This window comes from Sinohyriopsis cumingii, chromosome 11 (assembly GCF_028554795.1).
Source record: "Sinohyriopsis cumingii isolate HCF-2022 chromosome 11, ASM2855479v2, whole genome shotgun sequence".
Classification (NCBI taxonomy): Eukaryota; Metazoa; Mollusca; class Bivalvia; order Unionida; family Unionidae; genus Sinohyriopsis; species Sinohyriopsis cumingii.
In genome coordinates, this window is record NC_142971.1 from 50396646 (window position 1) to 50423707 (window position 27062).

Here is a 27062-nt window from a genome sequence, read left to right on the forward strand (position 1 = left end):
GTAGGGGGATGTTTTCCTTCACGTCCGCACGTTGTTCGGTCATGATCTAGGTAAGATCAATTTTTATGTCTTGGGGGATGTTTTCCTTCACGTCTGCGCTTTTTGTATAAGAACCCACAGTATTCGTCGTTCAAACCATTCTGCAAAGAATAAAAAAGAAGATGGCTTCGAACCACCTTAACAAAATGGAAAAATTGCAAAACGTCATGGACAATTTAGGAATGTTTGAGCAAATGTTGGTTAACCTAAACGAGGATCACTACTCATATAGTCCCCATCGAGTGAAGATGGAGATAAACAATTTACGAAAAATGAAGGTAATCATCAGTGATCTGTTGAAAGAAATAAAGGAGGAGAAGGAGGATGAAGAGGAAAGGATAAGGATGAGAGCATGGAATGAAAAAATTGAAAAAGAAGAAGAAAATGAAAAGAGGAAGAAAGAAGAGGAGGAAGAGAAGAAGAAAGAAGAGGAGGAGAAGAAAAAAAAGAAAGAGAAGAAGAGTGTAGGAGATAAAATAAGAACTTGGTGGAGGAAAAGAAGAAATTAGAAGAAGAAGAAAACCCAAAGGCCCTTTTCAGGGCCAGCCATATTTCTCGAAAAGAGATAGCCTTTCAATTGCCTACCCCTTTTTTTAAAAAATTTAAATTTAAATTTAAATTTAAAAAAATTTTTAAAAAAAAATCCCATGTTCAATTTCCCTTGACGCTATAAAGTCCCACCCTGTTTAAATTCCTTTGACGCTAAACCGTCCCACGATTTTTCTCCATGTTAAATTTCCCTTGACGCTAATCTGTCCCACGATTTTTCTCCATGTTAAATTTCCCTTGACGCTAATCTGTCCCAGGGGTCTCTGTAATGCTAATTCCCATTGACGCTAATCCATCCCCCCTTACTACTTATGAGTTTCATTTTTTTTTGTAGCGTGTGTGTGTGTGTGTGTGTGTTACTAGAACATGAAATGGACCGCTCCGGTGGCCTAGTGGTTAGAGCGTCCGCCTCGGATGCGGGAGGTCGTGGGTTCGATCCCAGGCCGAGTCATACCAAAGACTTACAAAAATGGTACTAACAGCTACCTCGCTTGGCGCTCAGCATTAAGAGGTTAGTGTTAGGACTGGTCGGCCTGGTGTCAGGATAATGTGACTGGGTGGGACATCGTGCTACATGTCTTCGGCATGATGCCCCAGTGCTGGACATCACTATAAACTGCCACGCTGCAGACATCGTACCAATATGACTGAAAAATTGTTAAAGCTACGTTAAAAATCCAAATCACACACAGAACATGAAATGTGGGGTGCTCCGATAAAATACCGGAGGGACTTCCAATCAACAACAACAGCCATGGCAGCGAAGGTGTTTCACTTCAGCAAGGAAACACCCCCTGATTCAATGTTCAGTGATATACAGGCACTAAACAAATTTAAAGATGAGGTAAACCTTTATGTTTTATAAAAATGGATGATCCTTTTATTTAAATAGGGAAAATGGCTGGTTATCTTTTAGTAGAGACTTTGAGTAGGTGCGTGCACGAGAAGGGGCCTAGTAGGACTAGGGTAATTCACAGGGGCTCGTATCATTTTTTACAATATCAACAGGGAATACATTTTTTCCCCCGCAGATTTTTAGAATAAATAAAAGTAGAATGTTTTCTGCATAATTCAGGTGTGCAGAATTAAAAAATAACTTCATCTGTGTTATATCTTTTCCAATAAAAGCACACGAATCATTCAAACACGCACCGTCTGTCAAATTAAATACTGGTCTTTGGTTACTGTTTGCAAAATTATGACCTCATGTTATTTCAAGCGGAAATTTGCATATTTCTTAAAAAGAAATGTTGGACCAATCAAGGTCAGTTGTAGACCAACAAGTTGTTCACCTTTTTTTCGTTTGTTTGGCCACCAGTCAAAAAAAAAAAAAAAAAAAAAAAAAGGAGAACAACTTGTTGGCCTAGGTCAGTTACAAAAATACAGGTATACATACATTATAATAGTGGAGAAAAGTCGACAAAATTACAAATGGAATATAGATAACAGTGTTCTTGCACACGTGGACATTGAGCTGAAATAACAATTTAGTAAACCACAATTGCCATTTTAGAATTTACTTAATATGATAAGATAAAAATTCCTCTTATCAGCTTTTCATATTATGCAGATTTTCCACTCATTTGCTGTTGCAGTAAATCTGCATTTCTGTGGTGTAAATTGTGAATGCTGCAAATTACCCAAATCTGAGATATTTTCTTAATAATTCCTAATAATTCTGACCAGTTTTAAGTAATATTATACGGTTCATGAAGTAGTGTTAATTTGCCAGAAGAGAGAGAAGAATCCTTCACCAAGTTAGTTCTCAAGAAATATTTATGATGAGGTTGTTTTTTGTTTGAAAAGAGAAAAGCTATAGATCTATTTTCTGTTCCTTATAATGACTTTATTAATTCAGATTAACATCCACAATAACGATGAATTGTTTTCTTTTCCTCTAGTTATTCAAATTTTTCCCTTTTTACCTACGTTTAGCATGTACATTCTAATTTAAATTCCAGTGTCTTTAGATAAGAATCATACCAGGAACAGGTGATCCGATGGTTATAATATTTAGATGTTCACAATCACGTGCATGTCATTGTAACCGTCACTAGTATCAGTATTGTCCATCAAGCCCAAGTCTTACGTCAAAATTACATTACACACAAAAGCTGTACCAAATTTTTTAAATGCATTTACTTTAATAAATGACAACACATATGTATAATATGATTCCTTGGTATAAATGTCAGCTTTTTCATAAAATGAAGTTTTTTAGTGGGTTTTTTCAAGCTTGATTTATATTGTATTGTTGCCATTGATAACATTTATTGCATATACATTTGCAGGGAAGAGTTACTGTTCTTGGTGGCTTGAGTGACCTTTATAAAAGACCTAATTTGGAGTTTTATGCAAATATTCTCATTTTAGTATTATTTTCGTAAAATGATATCCAAGGTATTTAAAAAATAGTCATTAGTAAGTGTATATGTTTGTTTATTTAGCTTTACTGTGTATTGAAAACTGATGGCCTTGTTTATTTTAGCCAGATATGTTGTACAATAAGGCCTTGTGTCATATACCCAAAATACATGTCTATACAGTTGACTTTTCAACCATGAATACATTTCGATTTAATAATCCAAGCTTTTTACACATGAAAGTGGAAGCAGTGCCAGGGGTAATAAAGTTGCCACTTTGAGAAAATTTTAATATTTATTGACAGTGCCCTCTAGTGATGCCTACTGTTGCTACTTTCAAATTTTCTATCAATCATACTTATAGTGTAGTTTTTTTTTATAGTAAATATATGACTGACAGGTGAATTGTAAGCAATGATACAAGCTCCTTTGGGTCAATTCCCAAGATTTTGATTCAAGATTATTATTATTATTGTTGTTTATTTGTAAATATTTGTTTGCCCACTTTGGATGAGTGCAATAAATAACAAGCCAATAAAATAACCTTGAGAAAAAATCTGATAGGAGCATGTATGCTAGCTTTTAATAATCAATTATTTTAATGTTGTAATTGTCCCCTATCCAAACCATAAATATGTTTTCTAGATAAATGGACAAAAAGTTATGGGACAGAAAGTCACAGATACACAAAGGAAAGAAAGGCACGGAACAAAAAGTCACAATTACAAATAGGACAATGTAACAAGACAAAAGGTCACACACAATGGACAGAAAGTCACAGGAGAAAAATCAGTTTTAATTTAATAGTAATGGTGGATGTATAGGACAAAATGCCATAGGACATAACTTTAAATTTTCAAATAATTTATTTAAGACTGGTTATTTTAAATAATGTTTATTATTACTATTAATGATGACTGTAAATTGATGGCTTCACAGGAAGAGGGAAGTTGTTTAACAAACTTGAAGTCTTAAGGGAAAATTGTTAAACAAGCATATAAAATTGAGACCATTAATGCTTATTTATGACTTTCTTTGACTGGAAAAGTTTGTTTTGAAAAGATTATATTGATCATTGCCTTGATTTCATTGGCCAAGGTCACATTGGGGGTTTCCTGGTCTGATTGGCAGAAAGGCCATAGACTTATTCCATATTTGATGACTAACTGCATTGTTGTCAAAGAATATCTCTCATTTTGTAACTATCAATATGAGATTTCAGACATGGGTTAAAATCAACAACACTGGTTCAGAAACTGATGATGATATTTATTCTGGAGTTATGTATGCTTCACCATCTGATTCAAGGTTTTTTACTAAGATGAGACTAACGTATTTGCATCCAAAATTACTTTCATGCATACTTCAAATAGGTGTTTTTATTAGGAGATTTTAATACCAGAACTAATAAGCATACATGTGACAGAACCAGGACATCAAATCAATAGAGTTACAAATTGTCATCATTTGATTGACATCTAAAATAGGCATACATTTTATTTTTTTAAAGGGCACTGAAAACAAAACAAGCGCACTTTTTTGCCATCAAGATTTAGATTCTGATGGCAGTGTTGCGGTAATAATAACGTAAAAATGAGTTCCATTATTGGCTAAGGTAAAAATCACTTTACAATTTGTCATCATTGTAGATCATATAAGAAGAATGTGCTAAGTTTATTTTATTTTATCTAATATTTGAATGTGCTGAAATATGAATATGAAAGTAATTTTATTGATATTTTGTTAGGTACTGGGTCTCATCGAGCACTTAGACTTAACATAAAATCTTGCATTTTGCTTTCTGTCAATGTGCTTTGTACATGGAATTTTAATACCGATGACACTTCAGTGAAGAACTTATGGGTCATAATTGTAGTTCAAATAAAGCTGAAACAATCCCTTGACTGAGTTATTCTTAACATGTGGAATAGGAATCATCGTGATAGTGTGATAACAGTGAACTTGGATGACATGGTTCTTAGTACATGTACATTGAACATTAGTAGTAAAATTGATGATAAACAATAACCACAAAGATTCACAGCAACTTATTTTTCATATTTGGAATGAAGTAATATATGTACATGTAATTCTGTAGTATCATCACACTTACCACATTAAAATGATTCTGTTTTGATCTCTGAAACTGGTGTCTACAAACATATAAATAATGTAAAGTTTACTTAATTAGAATAAATATGGTACCGCTACCAGACTAAGTTCATCTTGTGTTATAAACTCCTCTCCTAATTGAAAAAAATCTCCAGATGCCATGGAGGGATGATGTATGTAGATGAGTGTTGTAGGATATCTTTACCTCAGTCATTTGGGGTGGTCTTGTAAGGTCATGGCAGAATTTACATGATAATGCTTACATACCAATGAATCTTGAATTGAGCAATATAGCAGTAATGGCTTATTAAACCTTTCCTAATTGTTATTGCTTTAATACAACAAATTTTCATGTATCATGGTAAATTGGTCAAAAACATGATTGACAGCAGAACTAAACCCTTTATGACTTAGTTTCCTGTGAAATCCTTTTCAAAAAGTAAATTTATACATGAAACCCTAACTTGAAAACTGGCTTTATTGGAGGCCACTTGTTATTTAAGACCATATTTTAATGACACATTTATTTAGTTATATAATGTAACGACAACGGATGAGTTAACTTGTCTTACAAGACCACCGTTTATTTGCAGAAGGGTTGGGTGGTCTCTCTTATAAGGTAACACCAAGTGTTTATGTTCTGGAATTTTATTCCATAAGTATCAGAGTCAGTAAGTCATTATGAACAAACCAGACTGTCAACTATGTGGCAATAATGAACCAGACTGTCATCTTTGTGACAGTAATGAACCAGACTGTCAACTGTGTGGCAATAATGAACCAGATTGTCAATTGTGTGGCAGTAATGAACCAGACTGTCATCCACTGTCATCCATTTGACAATAATGAACCAGACTGTCAACTATGTGATAATAATGAACCAGACTGTCAACTATGTGATAATAATGAACCAGACTGTCAACTATGTGACAATAATGAACCAGACTGTCAACTATGTGATAATAATGAACATGACTATCAACTGTATGGCCATACTGAACCAGATGGTCAACTATGTGGCCATAATGAACCAGACTGTCAACTATGTGAAAATAATGAACATGACTGTTAACTAAGTGATCATAATGAACCAGACTGTCATATATGTGACAATAATGAACCAGAAACTTGTCTCAGTTATACTCCTATCAGTGTAGAATATAATAAAACTTGTGAAAATTAGTCATGCCTCTGAGATTGCAGATGGCATGGATGGGTTTGGTTAAGCGTTATGTAAAATAAATTAAAAAACTTCTTAGGTGTAAATCTCATAAATGTGAGATTCAGCACATGTGAGCAATGACTTCAAAACATCAGACAGCAGTCCCTGGATGATGTCCTAAAGGCCTTAACCTACTCACAGTAGGGGTTCCAATGTTGCTAGGTGGTCTAAGGCACTTGCCTTTGTCAATCACTGACATCTGACCTATGTCTGCATGGATTTGAATCACTGGCTCAGCCAGAGTAGGTATGTGACTAAGCTTGCCAGTAGAGACAGGTAATAGAGAATGATATCCTGGGTAGTAGAGTAATACAGACTGTAGAGTGTTCATGTTCTCTTGAATTGAATTCATTGTGACTTACATTTTGATTTTTCTCATTTTCAGCAATTTCTTCAGCTGCTTGAATATGTCTTTTCATTCCTCACTGAATCTTCCAAAGTAAGTTATCTTTGAAGGAAGAGGGAGTATTTATTGCCAGATCCTGGCCAATCTAATGTTTATTGCAATGCCAAACATAAACATACATTAGTATCATGCCAAACATAAACACACACATTAGTATAATGCCAAACATAAATACAAAACATTATTATAATGCCTAACATGAGTACAGATGTGCATAATTATAATGCCAAACATAAATACAAATGGCGTGCACATGCCAAACATAACACACAATTACATGTATTATAATGCCAAAAAATAAATAGACACACACATTATTGTAATGCCAACATAAATACACACATTGATTATAATACTCAACATAAGCACACACATTATTATTATGACACACACACACAAACAAACTCATTATTATAATACAGTTCTGGATATAATGCAGTAATGTCATGGATCCAATTAAAATGAAACAAATTTGTATAATCTCCAGTTTTCACTTTCTTCAAGATTGATCTAACCACAGATTTCATTCCATTTGGAAATTGCATTCTTCTCTTTTAACCTGTTGCTGTACTCGGCAGTTGTCAGCCATTTAATTATATAATTACTGTATTTACCTTTTATATTGGGACATCATATTTGTTGGGACACCATACACTACTTTTGAAAGTAATTTTTGTGTGCACTATGTTCTGGACCACATTGTTTTTTTGTTGTAAGTTGTGGGACGCTGTTTAAATCATTCAGAAATTACATGTCAGAAAATGCACTCCAACTGAAATTTTATTTAAAAAAGTTTAAAACTGCGTACTTTAGATAAGACGTTTTAATCCACTGCAGCTTCATCTCATCCTTCTCCTGCTTATTGTTTTAGCTTTCTCATACTGTGAACAATTATTGTTAGAGGCAACACATCATCTGAAGCTGAAACTGCAGAGTCATGCTAATTCTCACACTTTTGACCCTCCATCTTATCGCCAGTCTCTCCAGGAATCAGATCTAAGTACACAAGAGTTTCATCCATGATAATGATCATATTGTCGGCGAAATCATCTGCTAATCTTCAGACCTTCATGAATTCATCAAAAGGCTTTATTTTCTCCAAATCTTTGTGACTCTGTGCCATTGATGTCCGTGCATGAAGCAAAATATTGTGTCACTTTAAAAATTGTTCTGTTGTTTCAATTTATTTTCAAAATTCCTATGAATACCAGTGAAAATTAACAAAAGTTAGCTCCCATATCTTGCCTGTCTTTCTGTATCCCCCCCAAATGAAAATAAATTGGCACACTTAAATAAATCCAAAGTTGGCTTCCAAGGTTGGCTTGCTTTGGAATAAAATAACCTTTGTATTGATATTCTTTATTTAAAAAGACGTCTTCAGAGTATCCAAAGTGGGCTTCCGAGGTCAGCATGCTTTGTAATAAAAATAACGTTTTTCATTGATATCCTGTCAATAAGTTCAAGGAAGGAGTTTACTGATCACTGTAAGTTGTGTTTATTCACAACCCGGGCTTCTATGTGCTTGGCATCTGTAGTTATAATTAGTACAGGCTTTATCTCTACCTGTGTGATATTTAGTACAGGCTTTGTCTCTACCTGTATGCTATTTAGTACAAGCTTTGTTCCAACATGTGTGCTATTTAGTACAAGCTTTCTCTCTACCTGCATGTTATTTAGTACAAGCTTTGTCCCTACATGTGTGCTATTTAATACAAGCTTTATCTCTACCTGTCTGCTATTTAATACAAGCTTTTCTCTACTTGTATGCTCTTTAGTACCGGCTTTGTCTCTACCTGTATGTTATTTAGTATTGACTTTATCTGTACCTGTTTGCTATTTAGTACAGGCTTTGTCGCTACCTGTCTGCTATTTAATAGAGGCTTTGTCTCTACCTGTATGCTATTGAGCACATGCACTGTCTCTATCTGTATGTTATTTAGTACAGTTTTGTATCTACCTGTATCCTATTTAGTACAGGTTTTATCTCTACCTGCTTGCTATTTAGTACAAACTTTGTCTCTACCTGTCTGCTATTTAATACAAGCTTTTTCTCTACTGGTATGCTATTTACTACAGGCTTTGTTTTTGCCTGTATGCTGTTTAGGAATGGCTTTGTCTCTACCTGTATGCTATTTAGTACAGACTTTGTCTCTACCTGTTTGCTATTTAGTACAGGCTTTATCTCTGCCTGTATGCTATTTAGTACAGGCACTGTCTCTACCTGTGTGCTATTTTTTACAGGGGCTTTGTCTCTACCTGTTTGCCATTTAGTACAAGCTTTGTCCCTACATGTGTGCTATTTAGTACAAGCTTTTTCTCTACCTGTATGCTATTTAGTACAAGCTTTTTCTCTACATATATGCTTTTTAGTACAGGCGTTGTCTCTACCAGTATGCTATTTAGTACAGGCATCATCTCTGCCAGTATGCTATTTATTCAGGCTTTGTCTCCACCTGTGTGCTCTTTAGTACAAGCTTTTTCTCTACCTGTATGCTTTTTAGTACAGGCTTTGTCTCTGCCTGTATGCTATTTAGTACAGGCACTTTCTTTACCTGTATGCTATTGAGTACAGGCACTGCCTCTGCCTGGGTGCTGTTGAGTACAGGCACTGTCTCTACCTGTATGTTATTTAGTACAGTTTTGTCTGTACCTGTGTGTTATGTAGTACAGGCTTTCTCTCTACGTGTGTGATATTTAGTACAAGCTTTATCTCTACCTGTCTGCTATTTAGTACAGGCTTTTCTGTACATGTATACTATTTAGCACAGGCTTTATCTCTGCCTTTATGCTATTTAGTACATGCATTGTCTCTACCTGTATGATATTTAGTAAAAGCACTGTCTCTACCTGTATGCTTTTTAGTACAGGCTTTGTCTCTATATGTATGGTATTTATTAAGGCTTTGTCTCTACCTGTGTGATATTTAGTACAGGCTTTGTCTCTACCAGTCAGCTATTTAGTACAGGCTTTGTCTCTGCCTGTATGCTGTTTATTAGGGCTTTGTCTCTACCTGTGTGATATTTAGTACAGGCTTTGTCTCTACCTGTATGCTATGTAACACAAGCTTTGTCCCTTACATGAGTGCTATTTAGTACAAACTTTATCTCTACCTGTATGCTATTTAGTACAAGCTTTGTCTATACCTGTATGCTATTTAGTAGAAGCTTTTTCTCTACCTGTATGCTATTTAGTACAGGCTTTGTCTCTGCCTGTATGCTATTGAGTACAGGCACTGTCTTTACCTGTATGCTATTTAGTACAGGCACTGTCTCTACCATTATGCTATTTAGTACAGGCTTTGTCTCTACCTGTATGATATTTAGTACAAACTTTCTCTCTACCTGTATGCTATTTAGTACAGGCTTCTCTCTACATGTGCTATTTATCATAAGCTTTATATCTACCTATATGCTATTTAGTACATGCCTTGTCTGTACCTGTGTGTTATTTAGTATGGGCTTTGTCTCTACCTGTGTGCTATTTAGTACAAGCTTTTGCTTTACTTGTATGCTATTTGGTACATGCTTTGTCTCTACCTGTATGCTGGTCAGTTCAAGCTTTGTCTCTTCATATATGTTGTTATTAGTACCATACTTTGTGTGCCACAGATTGGAAACCCAAGAAATCTAGTAAGGTTGACTCAGCTCTTTGTCTGTGAAGTATGGGAGTACCAGATTTCCTGGAATCCTTGTATTTGTTAGACATTTCTAGTAGATGAAAGATTTTGACAATCACTTACTCTTAAGTAAACTGATATTGGTTATAGGAGTTTGCAGATAGCATTAGATCAACTTACCTTTGATTGATTTATCTAATAAAGTGCTTTAAAAAAGCATCTTATAAAAGTAAAATTCAGATGTTTACTGGGTCTAGTTTGGAATAGTATTGGTGCCACTGACAAAGCTTTTTATATTTTTTTTGAACACCCAATATCTAGCCACAAAATCCATGACAACAGAGATGTGAAAGCTTATTTCCTGAACTTATAAAAAGAAATATATGACTGTCATGTTATTTTTTTTGGTAAAAATAATGTCTGGCAGCCATTAGAATTTCAGGATATTTGGTAGGCACCCATATACATAACTGTAAATTTCCATTAGTGAAATCTCCATCAGATCTTGTACTTGACCAGAATACAAACTGGTTTTATCATAAAACATTCCAATATATCTTGTGTAGGTGCATACCAGAAGAGTTGGCTTCGGTTGTCTATGTTGGCAGCTGGAGCTAGTTTGGTATGATTGCCTTAGACTGCAATATTTACTCTGATGATAGCATTTTATGGCAAAGACATGTGATGTGAATACAACACAATAGTATATGGAATCATAAAATAAATTGTATGAACCAAAACATTTGCTTGTGAACTTTCCATTCATTGAATGAAATAAATAACATGCTCCAATACAATATTTTATTTGCTTTATGGATTTCTGCTCAGAGTTATCCTTTATTGGATTTTGTTTGTTCATTCTCATTGAAATCCCCTAAGAATGTGTTCTGAAAAAAGAGTGTTTGACTTGATTGACATCTGAATTAATTTCAACATTGGTACAAAAGCCTACACCAGAAAATGGAAGATGTTTGTTAGATGATACATTTCTCAGAATCACTTTCAGTTTTAGTATTCTTACTTTTATAGCTGTTAAATCCCCAAATGAAGTGGCACTATTTTAACAAGAGGCTCATGTTGGCCTGATATAACTCATTTGGCTTATATAGTTGTAACTTAAACGTTTACTGTTCCACTAAAACAGGCCTTATGTAATAGCGTAAGAACACAACCTATGTACACTATCTCTCAAACTTTATATCATGTTTATTTTGCCAGTTTTGCCATGTCTTAAGACCTGTTAACTTTTTAAAAAAAATGAAAGCATACATTCACCAAGACTCATTATTGAAGTCATCCTAGATCTTACGATAATATATCCAACAGGTAAAAAAGATGGCTTTGAGAATGGTAATTCCCTATTGATTAGATGCAAGATTATTTCATTAATTTGCATCGATCTTGTTCATAATTAAAATATTCCAAGATCCTGCTGTTACAACTCTCTGGTCATAAACTAAGTAACAGAAAGAAGCAAAACCAACAAGTTTTGTAAAACTTAACAAATAATTTCATTATCAGCATTATAAATCAAATGTGAGAGGAACTTACAGTATTATGAAGTGAGTCCAAATTATTACTGACAAAGCTTTATTAAAGTCCAAAAGAATGACAAGTTCCGTATAAATGTCAAAACCACTAATGTACTGGTCTGTCAAGAATCTTTATGTTAAAATGACATTGTCCAGAACTCCTGTGAATAATAATTCACAGTAGTTATAAAATAATATTATTGTTCAATGAACACCTTCTATTTCCACTGAACTGTGCAAACTGTGTTTTTCTTCTAAAATAATATAAAAGATGTCTGCAGACTTGATATAACAACAGGAACACAAGAAATAAGAATGATTCCAAAATGGGAATGAAATCTGGTTGCTCAGTTCTCTCTTTATACACATATTTAAGAGTCTATTACAACTATATGTTGCAGTATACCCCACTTACAGATCTTACTACTCAATCTGGTATTTAAAAATACATATTCATGTGACTGAATCAACCCAATAGAAATTAACTTAATTCTTCTACAATACCACCTGACTGACCTGCCCAATGGGAAAAGGCCAAATCTCATAACATATTTACTAATATTTCTGTTATTAGTAACTGTCAAGATATATGTAAGCATCTATTTATAGATCCTATGCAACTTTACTTTCTTTGATATCTTAAAATAGACTCTTTGCACACATGCCAGATCCAGCTATAGATAATCACCACAATTTATAGTCATGAATAAAATTAAAAAATTAGATAATATCATATACCAGGATTTATGTAAAATATAGATACACTGTATATATAACATATTTGGATAGAAGCATATATGCCATGCTAGATCAAATCAGACTACAAATATAGTATGGCTTCAGAGTGGTAACAAGCTCTGAGAATCGGATGTAAGATTACATCATTAATATGAGTGGATCTTGTACATTATCAAAGCCATCCACAAAATCTATATTTAGCCTAATCTGACCTTGACAAAAGCTAGTATTTCAAGTTTGATCCAGATCAGACCAGAAATGTTGCTTCTAGAAAGGTAGTAAGTTCAGCCAAGATCAACTTATTAATATGCATACATCTCAAAATTTTATAACATAGTGATGACATAAGCATATATCCCAAAATTGTATTAGAATTGGATGAGACATGACCAGAACTACTCAAGAGGCTTAAGTATTTGGGGTTGAGGTCATAATGGGGGAGCACTCTTTACAAAGCTGGAATTCTGGTTCCAGTACTTCATACCTTTTGATGGATAAAGTTAGTGTCATTGTATTTGCAGTCCACAAGGTTAATGTCCCAGCTGGAGGATTTTGCAGCCAACCATGGTGTTGCTGTTGGACCACTGAAGAATGTGTTTAAGAGCCTTTTGGCTGTTCCAAACAGTTAGTTTCCTTAAGCTCACTGTCTTTCTGAGAAATCTTTATCTTGCTGTTATCTGCCTCTTCAGTCATATGAGCAGAAATAAATTACATTTTAGTATCAGAATCAATATTTCTGTTCCTGGGAAGTTTATTGGGAACTCATAGGTCTTTTATACTTTTGTTGGTGGTACTCAGGAATAATCTAAATTTATTTTAGGGCACTTAATTTACATAATAATAATAATAATAATAATAATAATAATAATGCTTTATTTATAGAGGGTGACTCATTAGTCAAGGACTATTCTCCCTTGCGGCCCTCTTAAGGAGAGTATAACAATGCACATTATATGAAGATAGCAATAATTAGTGTTTATTTTAACATGTTTAGTATTAAAATACTAAATTCCATTATCTGTTAGAAACACATACATGCTCATGATATCTTTTCTTAAATACTCTAATATTTTCAGCAGATTTTACATGTAGTGGAAGCTTATTCCACAGAACTGTACCAGAGTATTGAAAACTCTTTTCAAATTGCTCTGTTCTTGGTTTTGGTATTAGAAGGTTTCCATGTGATATTGATCTCAACTGGTATTGTGTTGAAAAAGGCCTGAATAAGTCCTGAAGATACTCTGGTGCAGTTCCATGTAGACATTTATATAAAAGAACTGCCTTGTGAAAATCTATCCTGTCGTATATTGTGAACCATTTGAGTTCTGTAAATAATGCTTTTGAGGGATGATCAACAGATGCATCTAAAATTACACGTGCTGCTCGTTTCTGAAGTTTATAAATCCTGTCAAGCTCAGATTTAGCACAGTTTCCCCATACATTAGAACAATAATCCATTGTTGGAAGAATATATGACTTGTAGTATAGATTGTGAGTTTCCATAGGTAAATATTTCTTGATTCTGTTGAGAAGGGCAATTTTGAATGACAGTGTTTTACAAAGCTTATCAATATGGTCATTCCATAATAAATTATTATCTACAGACACACTACAAGCCTTTCATGTTTGACATTTTCTAATGGATGATTATTTATTGCAAGAGATAGTTTTGGGTTCCCTGACTTGTGTAGCTTTTGTGATGTCCCCAGAATCATACATTTTGTTTTACTTTCATTAATTACCATCCTATTTTGTTGTGCCCAGTTTTGGACTTTAATAAGGTCTGAATTTAATCTCATTTGGATAACTTCAGTATGAGAACTAGATGTATACAAGGTTGCATCATCTGCAAACAAATCTGTGTTTGTGGGTTCATTATCTAATTGTAGATCATTGATATAGGTAAGGAAGAGGAGAGGGCCCAAAACTGAGCCTTGAGGGACTCATGAATGAATAGTGCGAGTTTGAGAGCTAATATTGCCAATGCTTACTTGTTGAGACCTTTGGTTTAGGTATGATCTAAACCAGTTTAAAGAAGGATTGTCAAACCTGTAACAGTCCAACTTTAGCAGCAGAATTTCATGATCAGTAAGATCAAAGGCTTTCTTGAAGTCAAGCAAAACAATCCCAGTCATATGTCCATTTTCCATTTCCTTCAGCCAGAGATCAGTTAATTTGGTAAGTTCTGTTTGGCACGAGTGATACTTTCTAAATCCTGATTGCACTTTATGAAATAGAGAGTATGTTTCGAAAAATTTATAGATCTGAATGGCTACATGCTTTTCAAATAGTTTTGACAATACAGGTAGAATTGATATTAATTTGAAATTAGCGATAGAGAGCTAGAATAGTTTTGCAGACAGCCTGCAGTACAGAGAAACAACTGATCTGAGTATGGATTGAATTTTGATATTAAGGACCTGCAGACACTCAATTGTTATTTTATATCACAGTGTGAACTCTTCTGTACATACACTTTGTGTGTTTTATTGCAGGTGCCCTGAAGAAGAGTCTGGGTCCATCTCAGGTCAAAGAAGATTTTCTCAGCCTAGGTGACAACTTATTTCAGTACTGCCCAAAACTAATATACACCACTCCCTCTATAACACGCGCACATCGGGGTCCAGAAACATCGACCGCACTATAAGTGAGGCGCGAGTTATCGAGGGACCTATAAAATAAGCCCAAAACCAATAAAGTGAATGACGACATAACGGAGAAATAAGGTGGGGGGGATAGACAGATTATACTGTTGAATACTCACTTTATAATCGTTCTGAGATTAAATGTTAATAAATATTTCTTCTTAACGGTGTACTTTATTATTTCCTCATAGGACAACATTAATTTCAGGATAAATTACAGTATATTGAGGCGATCATCAAAAACATTATTCCACGTGGTTTCCATTTGCTTAACATGTGTACCACTTCACACATTGTGTACTACGTCGCTAATTTTTATGTTGAATTGGATACATTCTAGTTTTATTCTTTGATCCAAATTAGACGTTTTTTTATATACAAAAGATCGACTCTTTTTGAGAAACAGTGTCGATCGAACGATAGATAGATAAATATTTTTGAATGTGATAGAAGTAAAATGGAAAACAAAAACAAAACAAGGGTTAATCAGTACTAACATATTTAATTGGTCTACAAATTTAAAACAACGTAAATTAGAACAAGTTAATACTTGCCGTTTGTGCCACGCTTGACAAATATCAATTCACTTTTTGTAAAAAATCAGTTATTTTTTTTGTGTGTGTTACTCCTTGATTTCTCTGCCGCCGAGCAAAATCCCTCAGATTTCTCAACTGCACGAGCTTTACGTAGTCAACATTTTGGATCTCCAGCCACCTTATGGCAATATCAAAATATTTGATTGCTTCCTGTGCAGAGGTGTGGGGGGTGCAAAATCTGCATCTGCATCACTTTCAACACTTGTGTTACTCCAGTTAGAATCATCTTCTGCTGCAAATTTGTTCGCTATAGAAATAATTATAGTTTCATCTGACATGTATTCGGCTGTGGGGCAATCATTGTCAGCACAAATCCACTCCTCCATATCATCAAGAGAAACGCCCATCTCAGGACCATGAGTCTGTATGAATTTCTCCCAAACAGCCTCGGCATTAATGACATCAGTTTCACTGAAACATTCGAAGTCACTATCATCGTTGTTGTCTCTGTTACTGTTTTGCTTTACGTCAAAGGCAGCTCCAAGACCCTTAATCCAGCACCCAAGGTCTCTTGTAATTGATTTTTTTTTTTAATGCAATAAACACTTCCCCAAGTTGTTGATCAAAACAAAGCCGGCATGTACATGTAATTAGGTTCTCACAGAAGTACTCACGGGTTTTGATGTGACGGTCAATTGACACTTTTCATGTTTTCAATGAACAGAATATGTTGTGATTATAATGTTTACACTGAAATGGAATTAAAGGATTAGAACGTGACTTTCACACAGGAAGACGTTTAATTGGTGTTTATTTCATTCTCTGTTGCCACCTGTTAGCATTTACCAAAAGTTTTCATTGATCGCTATTTCACCAGACTGTTTATTTACAGTATACTAACAACTATTTATCATAAAAACTTACATAATATATGATATCTTTAAACAGAGGTCTCGCTAGGATTTCAAAACTGGGTCTTTCTGCCTCTGAATTCAATCACTAAATATCAGTACATTTTCTCACTCGGCCGCTAGTCAAAGCCTTTGAACTAGCCGCCTAGCTGTTACATCATGTTCTTTTTTTTTTTTTTAATGTACTCTTATAAAATGGCAACAGTACATCAAAGTGTCTTTCAGTCACTGAATTCTGTCATTGTAAATATCAGCACAGTTAACTGATCAACACATTTTCCCACAAAGCAGGTGGCTGAAACAGGACTGGCAAATCTTTGAATTTTCCCGCGCACCTATTTCATGCATATGGAGGACTCTGCCTTAGTGATTTTCTGCGTCCCAGATCAAAAAATTGGCATCCAAATACGCATAATTAAGCGTTTTCGAGATCTCTGAAATTAATTCTTCTTTAGAACTTGCAAATTTCAAAATATGGATTATATTTTTACGGGCATTAATCACCATTTTCGATGATAAAACAAGCAGTGTATCAAGGTTTAATTTATCAATTCTTATCGTAATTTTTTCATGTTCAGCATATTTTAAAAATATTTTAAATACATTTTCTCTGGAAAAAATCGGGAGCCAAGACAGACACCGCATTATAAGCAGGATTGCGAGTTATCCAGGCGCGAGTTATCGAGGGAGCGGTGTAATAATTAAATGGAGTGGTTATGCAAGTGCACACAGTAAAATATTTATATTTCATTTTCTTTAAAAGCTGGAAAATCTGAAACAATGGACTTTATAAACTTTGTTTTAAGTGCAAGCTTTGTTACACCATTATACTATAGATATTAATAGTTACATTACCTGATTACCAGTTATTGATATTAACCTGGTAAAGTGAAGCAGAATGGCAGAAAGTGTGTCACTGTTTGCAGTTCCACATGTTGTGCAATCCAGTTGTAAAAGAATAATGTATCAATTTCACAGTACTACCTTTTTACTGTAAATCTAACTACTCAAATCACAAATTTTAAAATGACATACGGTATAGCTCATGTGATTTTTCATTTCTTCATACATTGATATGAGTGTGAATAGAGCTTGGAGAGGATTTAAAAAATGACAGGTCGCCATCTTCCTGCACATACTAATGGAATAACGATGGCTTCTCAGGAGAATAGCACTGCATACCATACCCTTCTGCAGGGTCAAATCCAGCACCCACCTTGGAGTGGACATTGTGTTAATAAATGGCATAGGTACTATGTATGACCCCAGCAAGCCTGTGCTAGAGTTTAATTGAGAGAGAGAGATGGCATAATGGATCATTGAGTTGTCAACATCATTGCTTTTATAAATTAAGGAAACAGTTTAGTTTTGTGTTTTTTGTCTTCCAAATCATATTTTATATAAATTCAACATTATCAAATGCAAAACAAACAAATTATAATTGATAGTGTGAGATGTTACTTCTTTGTTGGAAAATAAAGACCAAAATTCATTGATTGCAAATTAACTATCACACAGGGGGATTAACTTGGAATCATGACAACTTTCCCACATTTGTTTTTCATTTCAGAAAGTCGTGGGTTCAGTCCCCAGCCGAGTCATACCAAAGACTTATAAAAATAGGTATTAACAGCTGCCTCATTTGGTTCTCAGCATTAAGAGGTTAGTGTTAGGACTGGTCAGCTTGGTGTCAGATAATGTGACTGGGTGGGACATCATGCTACATGTCTATGGCATGATGCCCCAGTGCTAGACATCACTATAAAACTGCCACACTGCAGACATCGTAGCGATATGACTGAAAAATTGTTAAAGCTATGTTAAAAATCAAAATCACACGCACACACACACATTTCAGCAGTAAATTTAATTAGTTTAATTGCTGACAATTGACAAACATTCAGTGTTCATTGCTGGGTTATAACTAATGCTATTAAATTCTCAGGTTTGTTCAGATTTGTTAGAATAAGGCAATAACATAAAATTCCTAGAATTTTCCATGATCTACTTTACGTGGATAAATATGTTAACTTGGGCTACATTGTTTAAACTGAATTGGGAATGGACAGAAATTTTTTACTTTGGCAATAATTGGCATGTTGCATGGTAGCTGTTTAGCCTTTTTTAAGTACTGAGTATGCAGCGTTCCTTTAGAATGATTTTTTTGTTGTTAATTACGTTATCAACAAAAAGATGATTGATTCTTTTGTTGGTATCTGATTATAAATCACACTAATATCTTAGTCTTTCCATGAGTGGTTTTCATGCACTGGCAGTTCAACTGTAAATTGGTAATGTTAGTTAGCCCCTTGCAGGGTGGAGAAGCACAAGGCATGCCTGCTGAATCATGGTGGTGATTTGTAGTTATTTACCCCAACACTGTGGAGCTTCATCACTGCTTTGAGGGGATTAACTGCCCCATGATGACACATAAAAAACTGAAACATTGCATGAACTGTGCTATATATGTCTCGACAGAAATTGTCAAGTGATGGGTTTGAGGACATGATGTCATGGAACGCATCCATGTCTGTTGTAAAAACTTGCATTTTTCAGTCAGACTTCATTGTAAAGAAACAACTGATTTATTAAAGTAACGAAAAGAAGTTATCAGCTTAAGTTAGATGATTTTTTTTATACCTATAATTTACTAGTTTGTTGAGATATGGTATACCACAATCAATGGAGCAAAAAGTGTGAAGAGTGTCTTACACCAAGTCCATAAGAATGACAGTGTACCAAGACTTTCAGGAATGATACATGTACTTGTTTGTTGTTTACCATGTTATCTTTTTACAGGGTTGTCAGAAGAAAAGTCTGAACTTTTTGCACAACAGGTACGCATTTCTTACTTCATATAAAATGACTATTTAAAAACTAATGACAAAATTGTAAGCTTGTCTTATCACTTTTGCCCTTTAAGAAATATTAAATAATGGTAAAGTGCTGGTGCTTTCTCAATATTCTTTACATTACACTGTGCTGGTCTGTGAATACCTAGTTCTGCTTAACTCCTGTTGGCTTGAATTGTATAGTCATTGTTTTCACACACACATTCCCATTCTTCATTCATTTACATTAATGATCTCCTAAACTTTATAGATGTAATAAAACTGCAGTATTGCCAGTGTACCAGTTTACTGCAGTATTTTTTTCCTGATGGTATGTACCATGGTACTTTTACACTGTACAGATACATCAGTAGTTTCTCTCAGTAGGGCATTACAGAAATGCCTGAAGAATCTTGTTACGACCTATATGATATTAACATCATTGTCAAAATAGTTGTAAAAAGTATCTTTTTTCACAAAAATGTTGTAAATGTCACAAATTAGTGGTGAATTTTACAAAAATATAATTATATTTATGATTCTTTATGTTAGACACGTGTCACATATGCCAATGCAGTGGCAAAATGGAGTGTGAAACATATTAGGGCCAAATCCAACTTTCCGAAAACATTTGGACAAAAAAACACTAAATATCATGTTTTAGTTATTTACTAGCATATATGAATGTACTTAGCATATTTCTCTGCATAATTTCTCAAATCCACTAAATATGTTTTTGTTTGTTGTTTGTGTTTTATGATTACTCTCCTCTCTGATAACTATCTTGCCCAGGGCATTGGCATCCCACTCAAAGTTTCCCTGCTATTATATCAATATTGTAGCTAGAAGACTGTTGGCTTTAGTATCAATGCTTCCTGTTTTTATCAATAGGCTCTCTAATGTTAGCACGATGTTTTCACACTATCAGCTATAATGTAATCTTACTTGTCCCATTTTAGTTAAAACTTTAGTGTTACAGCATATACAATAATTAATATAAATATTGTAAATTCATCTGGTATAAGGTACTGGTCTTTTAATTGGGGGTGGGTGGCAATTGATTTTCGTTTGAGCTGAAATATTTTCTTTTCCTTTAATCTCAAGATAATTCATATTTTTCCAGATAGTATCATGGATAGAATATGATGTTACATTGCTGTAAATCGGCAAGATATTTTTCCCCCACTATTGACAGAAGGAAAGTAAACAAAAATGTGTCAGGGCCCAGTCCCAGGATAGTAAATTCTTGGTCATTAATACAATTGCATTATCCTGCAGTACATATCACGGTACATTCAGAAATACTGTGGTATACCATGGTACAAAATTTCTTTGTGGTATTCAGCTCTAAGATGCAATATTACATTCCATGAGATTGTCTACACTATTGTCAGAAAATTCCTGCTTTTCCACTCAGCCATTTATAGAACAATGCATACAGGTTTTGTAGGGCATGCCTTGGTTGAAGCTCAACATATTCATTGGAATGATATCATTGCATGGCCATCTGTCCATACATTTGTATGCCTGTCTGTCCACACCCTACATTAACCCAAATGTTATGGTTTATATTTTGTCAGTTTCTCAGGTTTAGTTGGCCAGTGTTTTTACTTGGAATGTGTAGTCATCTTGATATGTATAACATAGACTTATGAAAAGTTCCGGGGGTCAGGCTTGATGTGCGAGCTGTGGCCAGCTTCTGATGAAACTATAATTAGGCAGAAATGAGTCAACACATATTTTTCACTGTGAAACTGCAACCCTAACCTTGGTGTAGACTGTAGAGCCTTGTATGCAAGTTAACCACTTCAAACACTGTACAAACCCAGATCTGCCAGTGGGGCCCTGAGTGGCCGAGTAGTCTATAGCGCTCTCCGTTACGGATTACTGCCATCTAACCTCTGTCTGAGTGGGTTCGAGTCTAGGATTCGGCCAATGTGGGTATATGAGAAAGCTTGCCAGTAGCTTCTCGTGGGTCGGTGGTTCTTCCTGGGGTTTTCCCGGGTTCTTCCTCCACCATTAATACTGGTCGCCATATATAGCCTATCCTGTGCTGAAAAATTGCATTAAACCCCACAACAACAACAACAACAGATCTGCTGGCACATTATATGATGGCAAATTTGGGTCTGTGTAATTTGCAGTTGGAATTTTTGACATAAGCGAGTACATATGGTACACAGTGGTTTCTGCTTTGATATAGAGTACATTGTCATTTGCTTTATTTCCTCTCTGCAGTGATATAGAATGAATTGTCATTTGCTTTTTTCCCTCCCTGCAGTGGAAAAGCAATTTTCTAGCCCTGTCTCGCAGTGCCATCAGTCAGATGTTGATGGTTAACCAGCTGGTGGACATGGAGTGGAAGTTTGGAGGTAAGTGGTTAACTATGTGAGAGCTGTTAACCTGGATTTATTCTCATTATAGTTTACATTATGTTCAAACTTCAGTGACAAAGGGTAGCTATATGCAGATTCAAATTAAATTTAATAAGATTATGCACCATAAGAATTGGAAATATTCATAATGGATGTCATGTTGAAATGACTAAAAACAATTTGCTTTCAGGTTGCCAACAGTGAATCCATTTTACTTGATCCTTTGGAGAAATCCAAAGCATATCAGACAAACATAATAATAATCTCTGAAACAAGCAGTTTTTTGTTGTTGAATAATGATAGTGTATGAAACAAGCAGTTTAATTGGTTGTATAATGACAATGTATGAAATAAGCAGTTTAATTGGTTGTATAATGACAATGTATGAAATAAGCAGTTTAATTGGTAGTATACTATTAAATGTAACTGCTTTGCATCCTTACATATTGATTGATGCAGCATTAGGATTTAAAAGGCTGTTTGTGAAGATTTAAATTTTTTAAATTTAAATTCTTTGCTCTAGAGCTTTCATCCCTGCCTAAATACCACATAGTGCAGTCAGTTTCAGAAACTGATCACAAGTTCATGAACATGAAGGCAATATATACCACATATTGTACTATAATTTAATGTAATTGGTTATTTAATGCTTTCTGAGTCTTCATTGAACTGTGAATTTTGTATGCCTAGCAAGTTTTAACTTTTATTATAAGGAGTTTTGCATATTTTCTGGTTTTCAGTTACAGCAGCTAGTAGCGAGCTTGATAAAGTGGGAAACACCTTCCTACAGGTAAGACTCTGGCATAAAAATGTTGACATAGAATACGTTGCTATAATTGCCTGTATTGTATGTATGAAAAATTCAGCAGGGAATTTATGATGAGAAATTTTCATATTGGTTTAAAGTTTCAGGCATCAGCAGTAAAAGTTTCCAAATTGTTTATGACTGCCAGATTTTACTGTGTATCCAGTCTGTTGATTCAAAAGTGTCTTCAATTTCTTTGATTTTCTGGTTTTGACTCTAAAGCTGTTTTGTACTTAATTCATGTGTTCTTGTATTATAGTATTGGTTATATTTTATAAATAGCATCATTTCCTTGTAACAGCAATCAGCAGTAATCATATTGATCAAATGCATGTTTAAAAAGGCAAAAGAAGATTATTATATCACAGTGGTGTCCTAATTGCTATATTATATCACAGTGGTGTCCTAATTGCTATATTATATCACGGTGGTGTCCTAATTGCTATATCACAGTGGTGTCCTAATTGTTATATTATATCACAGTGGTGTCCTAATTGCTATGACATTTGCCTTTTGGAAGATCCATAATACAAAGTAACTTGAGGCAAAAAATAAAGTTGCTAATAAGTTTATGAAGTGCATGGCTAGAACAATTAGATAATAATAATTAATGCAAAGTTACATAGCAGTCAAATTAATGTATTTTTTCTCTTTAGCTTAAGCTTGTAATCAACACAGGAAATGGAACAAGCAACATTTACATGGGTAGGTGGCATTTATATGAAGCTTTTGAAATGAGATGTACGGTGAAAGTTTACATGGGAAGTAACCATAGAGCACCTATCCTAATACAGAAAGCAGTCCCCCCCATTCCACTATAATTAGAATATGAACCATCATATCACATATTCACAGGCAAATTCCCTTCCCCCCAGCCCAATTTAAGTAGAATATAAGCCATCAAATCACATATTCACATCCAAATCCCCCCCCCCAAACTATAAGTAGAATATGAACAATCAAATCGCATATTCACAGCCAAATTTCCCCCACACCAACTATGGTAGAATATAAGCTATCAAATCACATATTCACAGCCAAATTCACCACCACCACCACCACAAACTATAGTAGAATATGAGCCATCAAATGACATATTCACAGCCAAATTTTAAAATTTGTATTTTTAAAATTCCATGAAAGCAGTATATATTATCAATGTTTTTACAAAAATTAGGAAAATGGTAGTACAGTGGTCCCCCTCTTGAATGGCCTTCCTGACCAATGGCCACACGTAATTCCATGATTCCGACAAGTTTGTATTCAAAAGTACCCCTAAAAAATGGCCACCCCTCTAACGTGACAGGTAGCCAGCATATTAGTACAGAATTGTAAAATGTTCCCCTTTCAAGTGGCCACTTTTTATTTCAGATCTGTTCAGAACCAATAATTAATTCATAAGGAAATTAATCAGATTATCTCTACTCTCAATAGCTGTCTCCCAATGTCAGGTTTCCATTACTGAAAGTAAATGTAACACTAAGTTTAATAGTATATCATTATCTATAAGCGGACATTTACAGGAAATTACGTCAACAATGTTGTGATAGAGTTTTAAGCTTCACGCATCTGCTGAGTTCTTCTCTTTGCTGATTAAATATAAATTTTGTGGATTAAGACACACACAGATTTTAGCCTTGAATAAAACAGGGTACCACACAAAGACTGAAAAAGCATGTGACAATGCATGTATCACTTCCTTTATAAAGAAGGCATTTCATCCACTTTACAAAAGTTTTGTCTGCATAATTAAATCGCATACAGTTAGCAACATCTGAATAAATCATTACCAAACATTAACATGTTATCATGCAAACAGAGACATATTACTTTAGAAGAAAGTCAGTTATTCTACTCGATGACATCGAAGGTGGGGAGTGGGGACTTAAACAATTTTATATAGAAAAGACTAGAATAAAACATGTAGTAAAGACTGAAATAAACAATTTCATAACTGATAAGGAGAATATTCAGTATCAGTGAGAAAATGGAGCAAATGGAAAGATAATTATGTATGTATCAAGATTTAAATGACGTTTCTAAAGGGTTTTGCAATGTGCATGACAACAATACCTGCTCGCATATCACACTTACATCAAGAATAAGAACTATTAATGTATATTCAGTTTAATTAAGCCTATTCTTAACACAAGAAGAATATTTTTAAAATTAATGTTAATTTTAATGAAGATATTAAATGCTTTGAAGTATGTAGCTTTCTTACTATGTACATTACATATACTTCTCACTAAAAAATTAGTTCCCCTCTGGAAAGGCCACCCATCTTATAAGGCAACTTTTTCAGTGCAGAAGGGGTGGCCGTATAAGAGGGGGACCACTGTATTAGCAAGCACATACCATGTTTTATATTTGGAAAAATGTACTGGGACAGTATTTGGCTTACAGTATTCTCTTGCACAGATTTATTAACTTTGTGCTCTATATGTTGGGGAATTATTTCATTCTTGCAGGACTAAAACCATGTAATTTTGGCCAGGTTGATTCCTCAACACCAGTTTTTTATATGTAGCTTTGCCCCAATTGACAGATTGTTGATGAGGCACATTGAAATGAAAAAAAATCATGCAAAGCAAAGCATTTAGATTTTTCTTTAGGCATTTTAATTATGTAGTTTGTTGTGATATTATTTTGAAAACAATTTTCTTTTGTTAAGAAGTTCCAGATATTTTATAATTTATGTCCTATTAACATGAGAAACATAGTAAAAGTGAGTTTATTTTACTTTCCAGAGCTCACATTACCACAGTTCTATTCTTTTCTTCATGAAATGGAAAAAGCCAAAGCCAGTTTGGAGTACCTCAGCTAATGTTCCAGTGCTGGAGAGAGAGAGAGAGGGAGAAAAAGGGAACTTCTCGTTAATATTAAATAAGCATGGATGTAGAGTCAATATTTATCATGGAAGGGCATGTATTTTAGGTTTGTGATGCACATAAATATTGAATTTGTTAATGAGAGTGTTCAGATGGATAGGTTACTTGTCCTTTCATTAGAAAACTTTCTCAAAGAGTCAGCAGTTATTATTTGAATTCTAATTTAGTTTTAAAGAGTCGAGGTACAAAAATATTTAGTGCTTGGAATTTTTATTTTTAAGCCGCATAGTTTACACGTTTCATGAATAACTCTTAAAGAAAAATTAGACATACTTCAAAACAGTGTGATAAATACCATGTATGATTGTTGCAGAATAAATGTATAGTCATCTAGATGTTTGTTTGTGACAGACTAGTGCTGTTTTGAAAACTGTTCCTGTGAATTGTGAGATTGAGATGTCTTTTGATTTTGTGCAATATTTTTGTAAATTAATGATGTCAATAAATAATTTGAACTTTAACCTTTTGATGATTTATACGTGATTCTCTGATTGTTTGTTTCATGGAGCTTCTGGTCATGAACAATGTGTAAACAGTTTAAAAAATTAAGTACAATTCAAGAATTTGTTTTTAAATTAGATTGAAAGTGATCATTGTTAAACTAGTTTATGGTGCCTAATTGATGGACCACACACACACTGTATCCTGTATAAAAAGAAAAAAAATTCTGAAAGTACCGATGGAATCAAAACAGAAAAATATTTGGCTTTAAGTTTGGAATTACAGCCTTTCAAGTTTTAAAAATGAACTGTCAAACAGTAGGGTTATGGATCCAGGGCAGTTTCAAGAAATGTTGGGGAGAAAGAAAAAAAACAATGAAACTATTAGTACTTATGAGGGCAGTGGCATGTAGCCCATGTTTAATCCATGTAGCCCATGTTGATTCAAAGATGATAGTTACAAATTAACAATGGCATATATTCCATGTTGATTCAAAGGTGATGGTTACCTATTAACAATGGCATGTGTGCAATGTTGATTCAAAGATGATTGTTATAAATTAACAATGGCATGTGTCCCATGTTGATTAAAAGGTGATAGTTACCTATTAACAATGGCATGTGTCCAATGTTGATTCAGAGATGATTGTTATAAATTAACAATGGCATGTGTCCCATGTTGATTCAAAGGTGATAGTTACCTATTAACAATGGTATGTGTCCAATGTTGATTAAGAGATGGTTGTTATAAATTAACAATGGCATGTGTCCAATGTTGATTCAAAGGTGATAGTTACAAATTAACAATGGCATGCATTCGATGTTGATTCAAAGATGATAGTTACAAATTAACAATGGCATGCATTCGATGTTGATTCAAAGATGATAGTTACAAATTAACAATGGCATGTATTCAATGTTGATTCAAAGATGATAGTTACAAATTAACAATGGCATATGTCCCATGTGGATTCAGAGATGATAGTTACCTACTAACAATGACATGTGTCCCATGTTGATTCAAAGATGATAGTTACAAATTAATAATGGC

General features: G+C 34.3%; 1 protein-coding gene across 1 annotated transcript; it reads left to right on the forward strand.

The window, feature by feature from the left end:
- Positions 1-1286: 1286 nt before the first annotated feature.
- LOC149788428 (COMM domain-containing protein 7-like) lies at positions 1287-26032 on the forward strand. The gene is made up of 9 exons (XM_089974414.1): positions 1287-1432; positions 6671-6724; positions 13099-13201; positions 15073-15129; positions 19469-19506; positions 21782-21872; positions 22616-22665; positions 23337-23385; positions 25431-26032. The coding sequence occupies exons 1-9, from the start codon at positions 1289-1291 to the stop codon at positions 25505-25507; spliced, it is 663 nt and encodes a 220-aa protein (XP_089830540.1). The 5' UTR covers positions 1287-1288; the 3' UTR covers positions 25508-26032.
- Positions 26033-27062: the final 1030 nt, after the last annotated feature.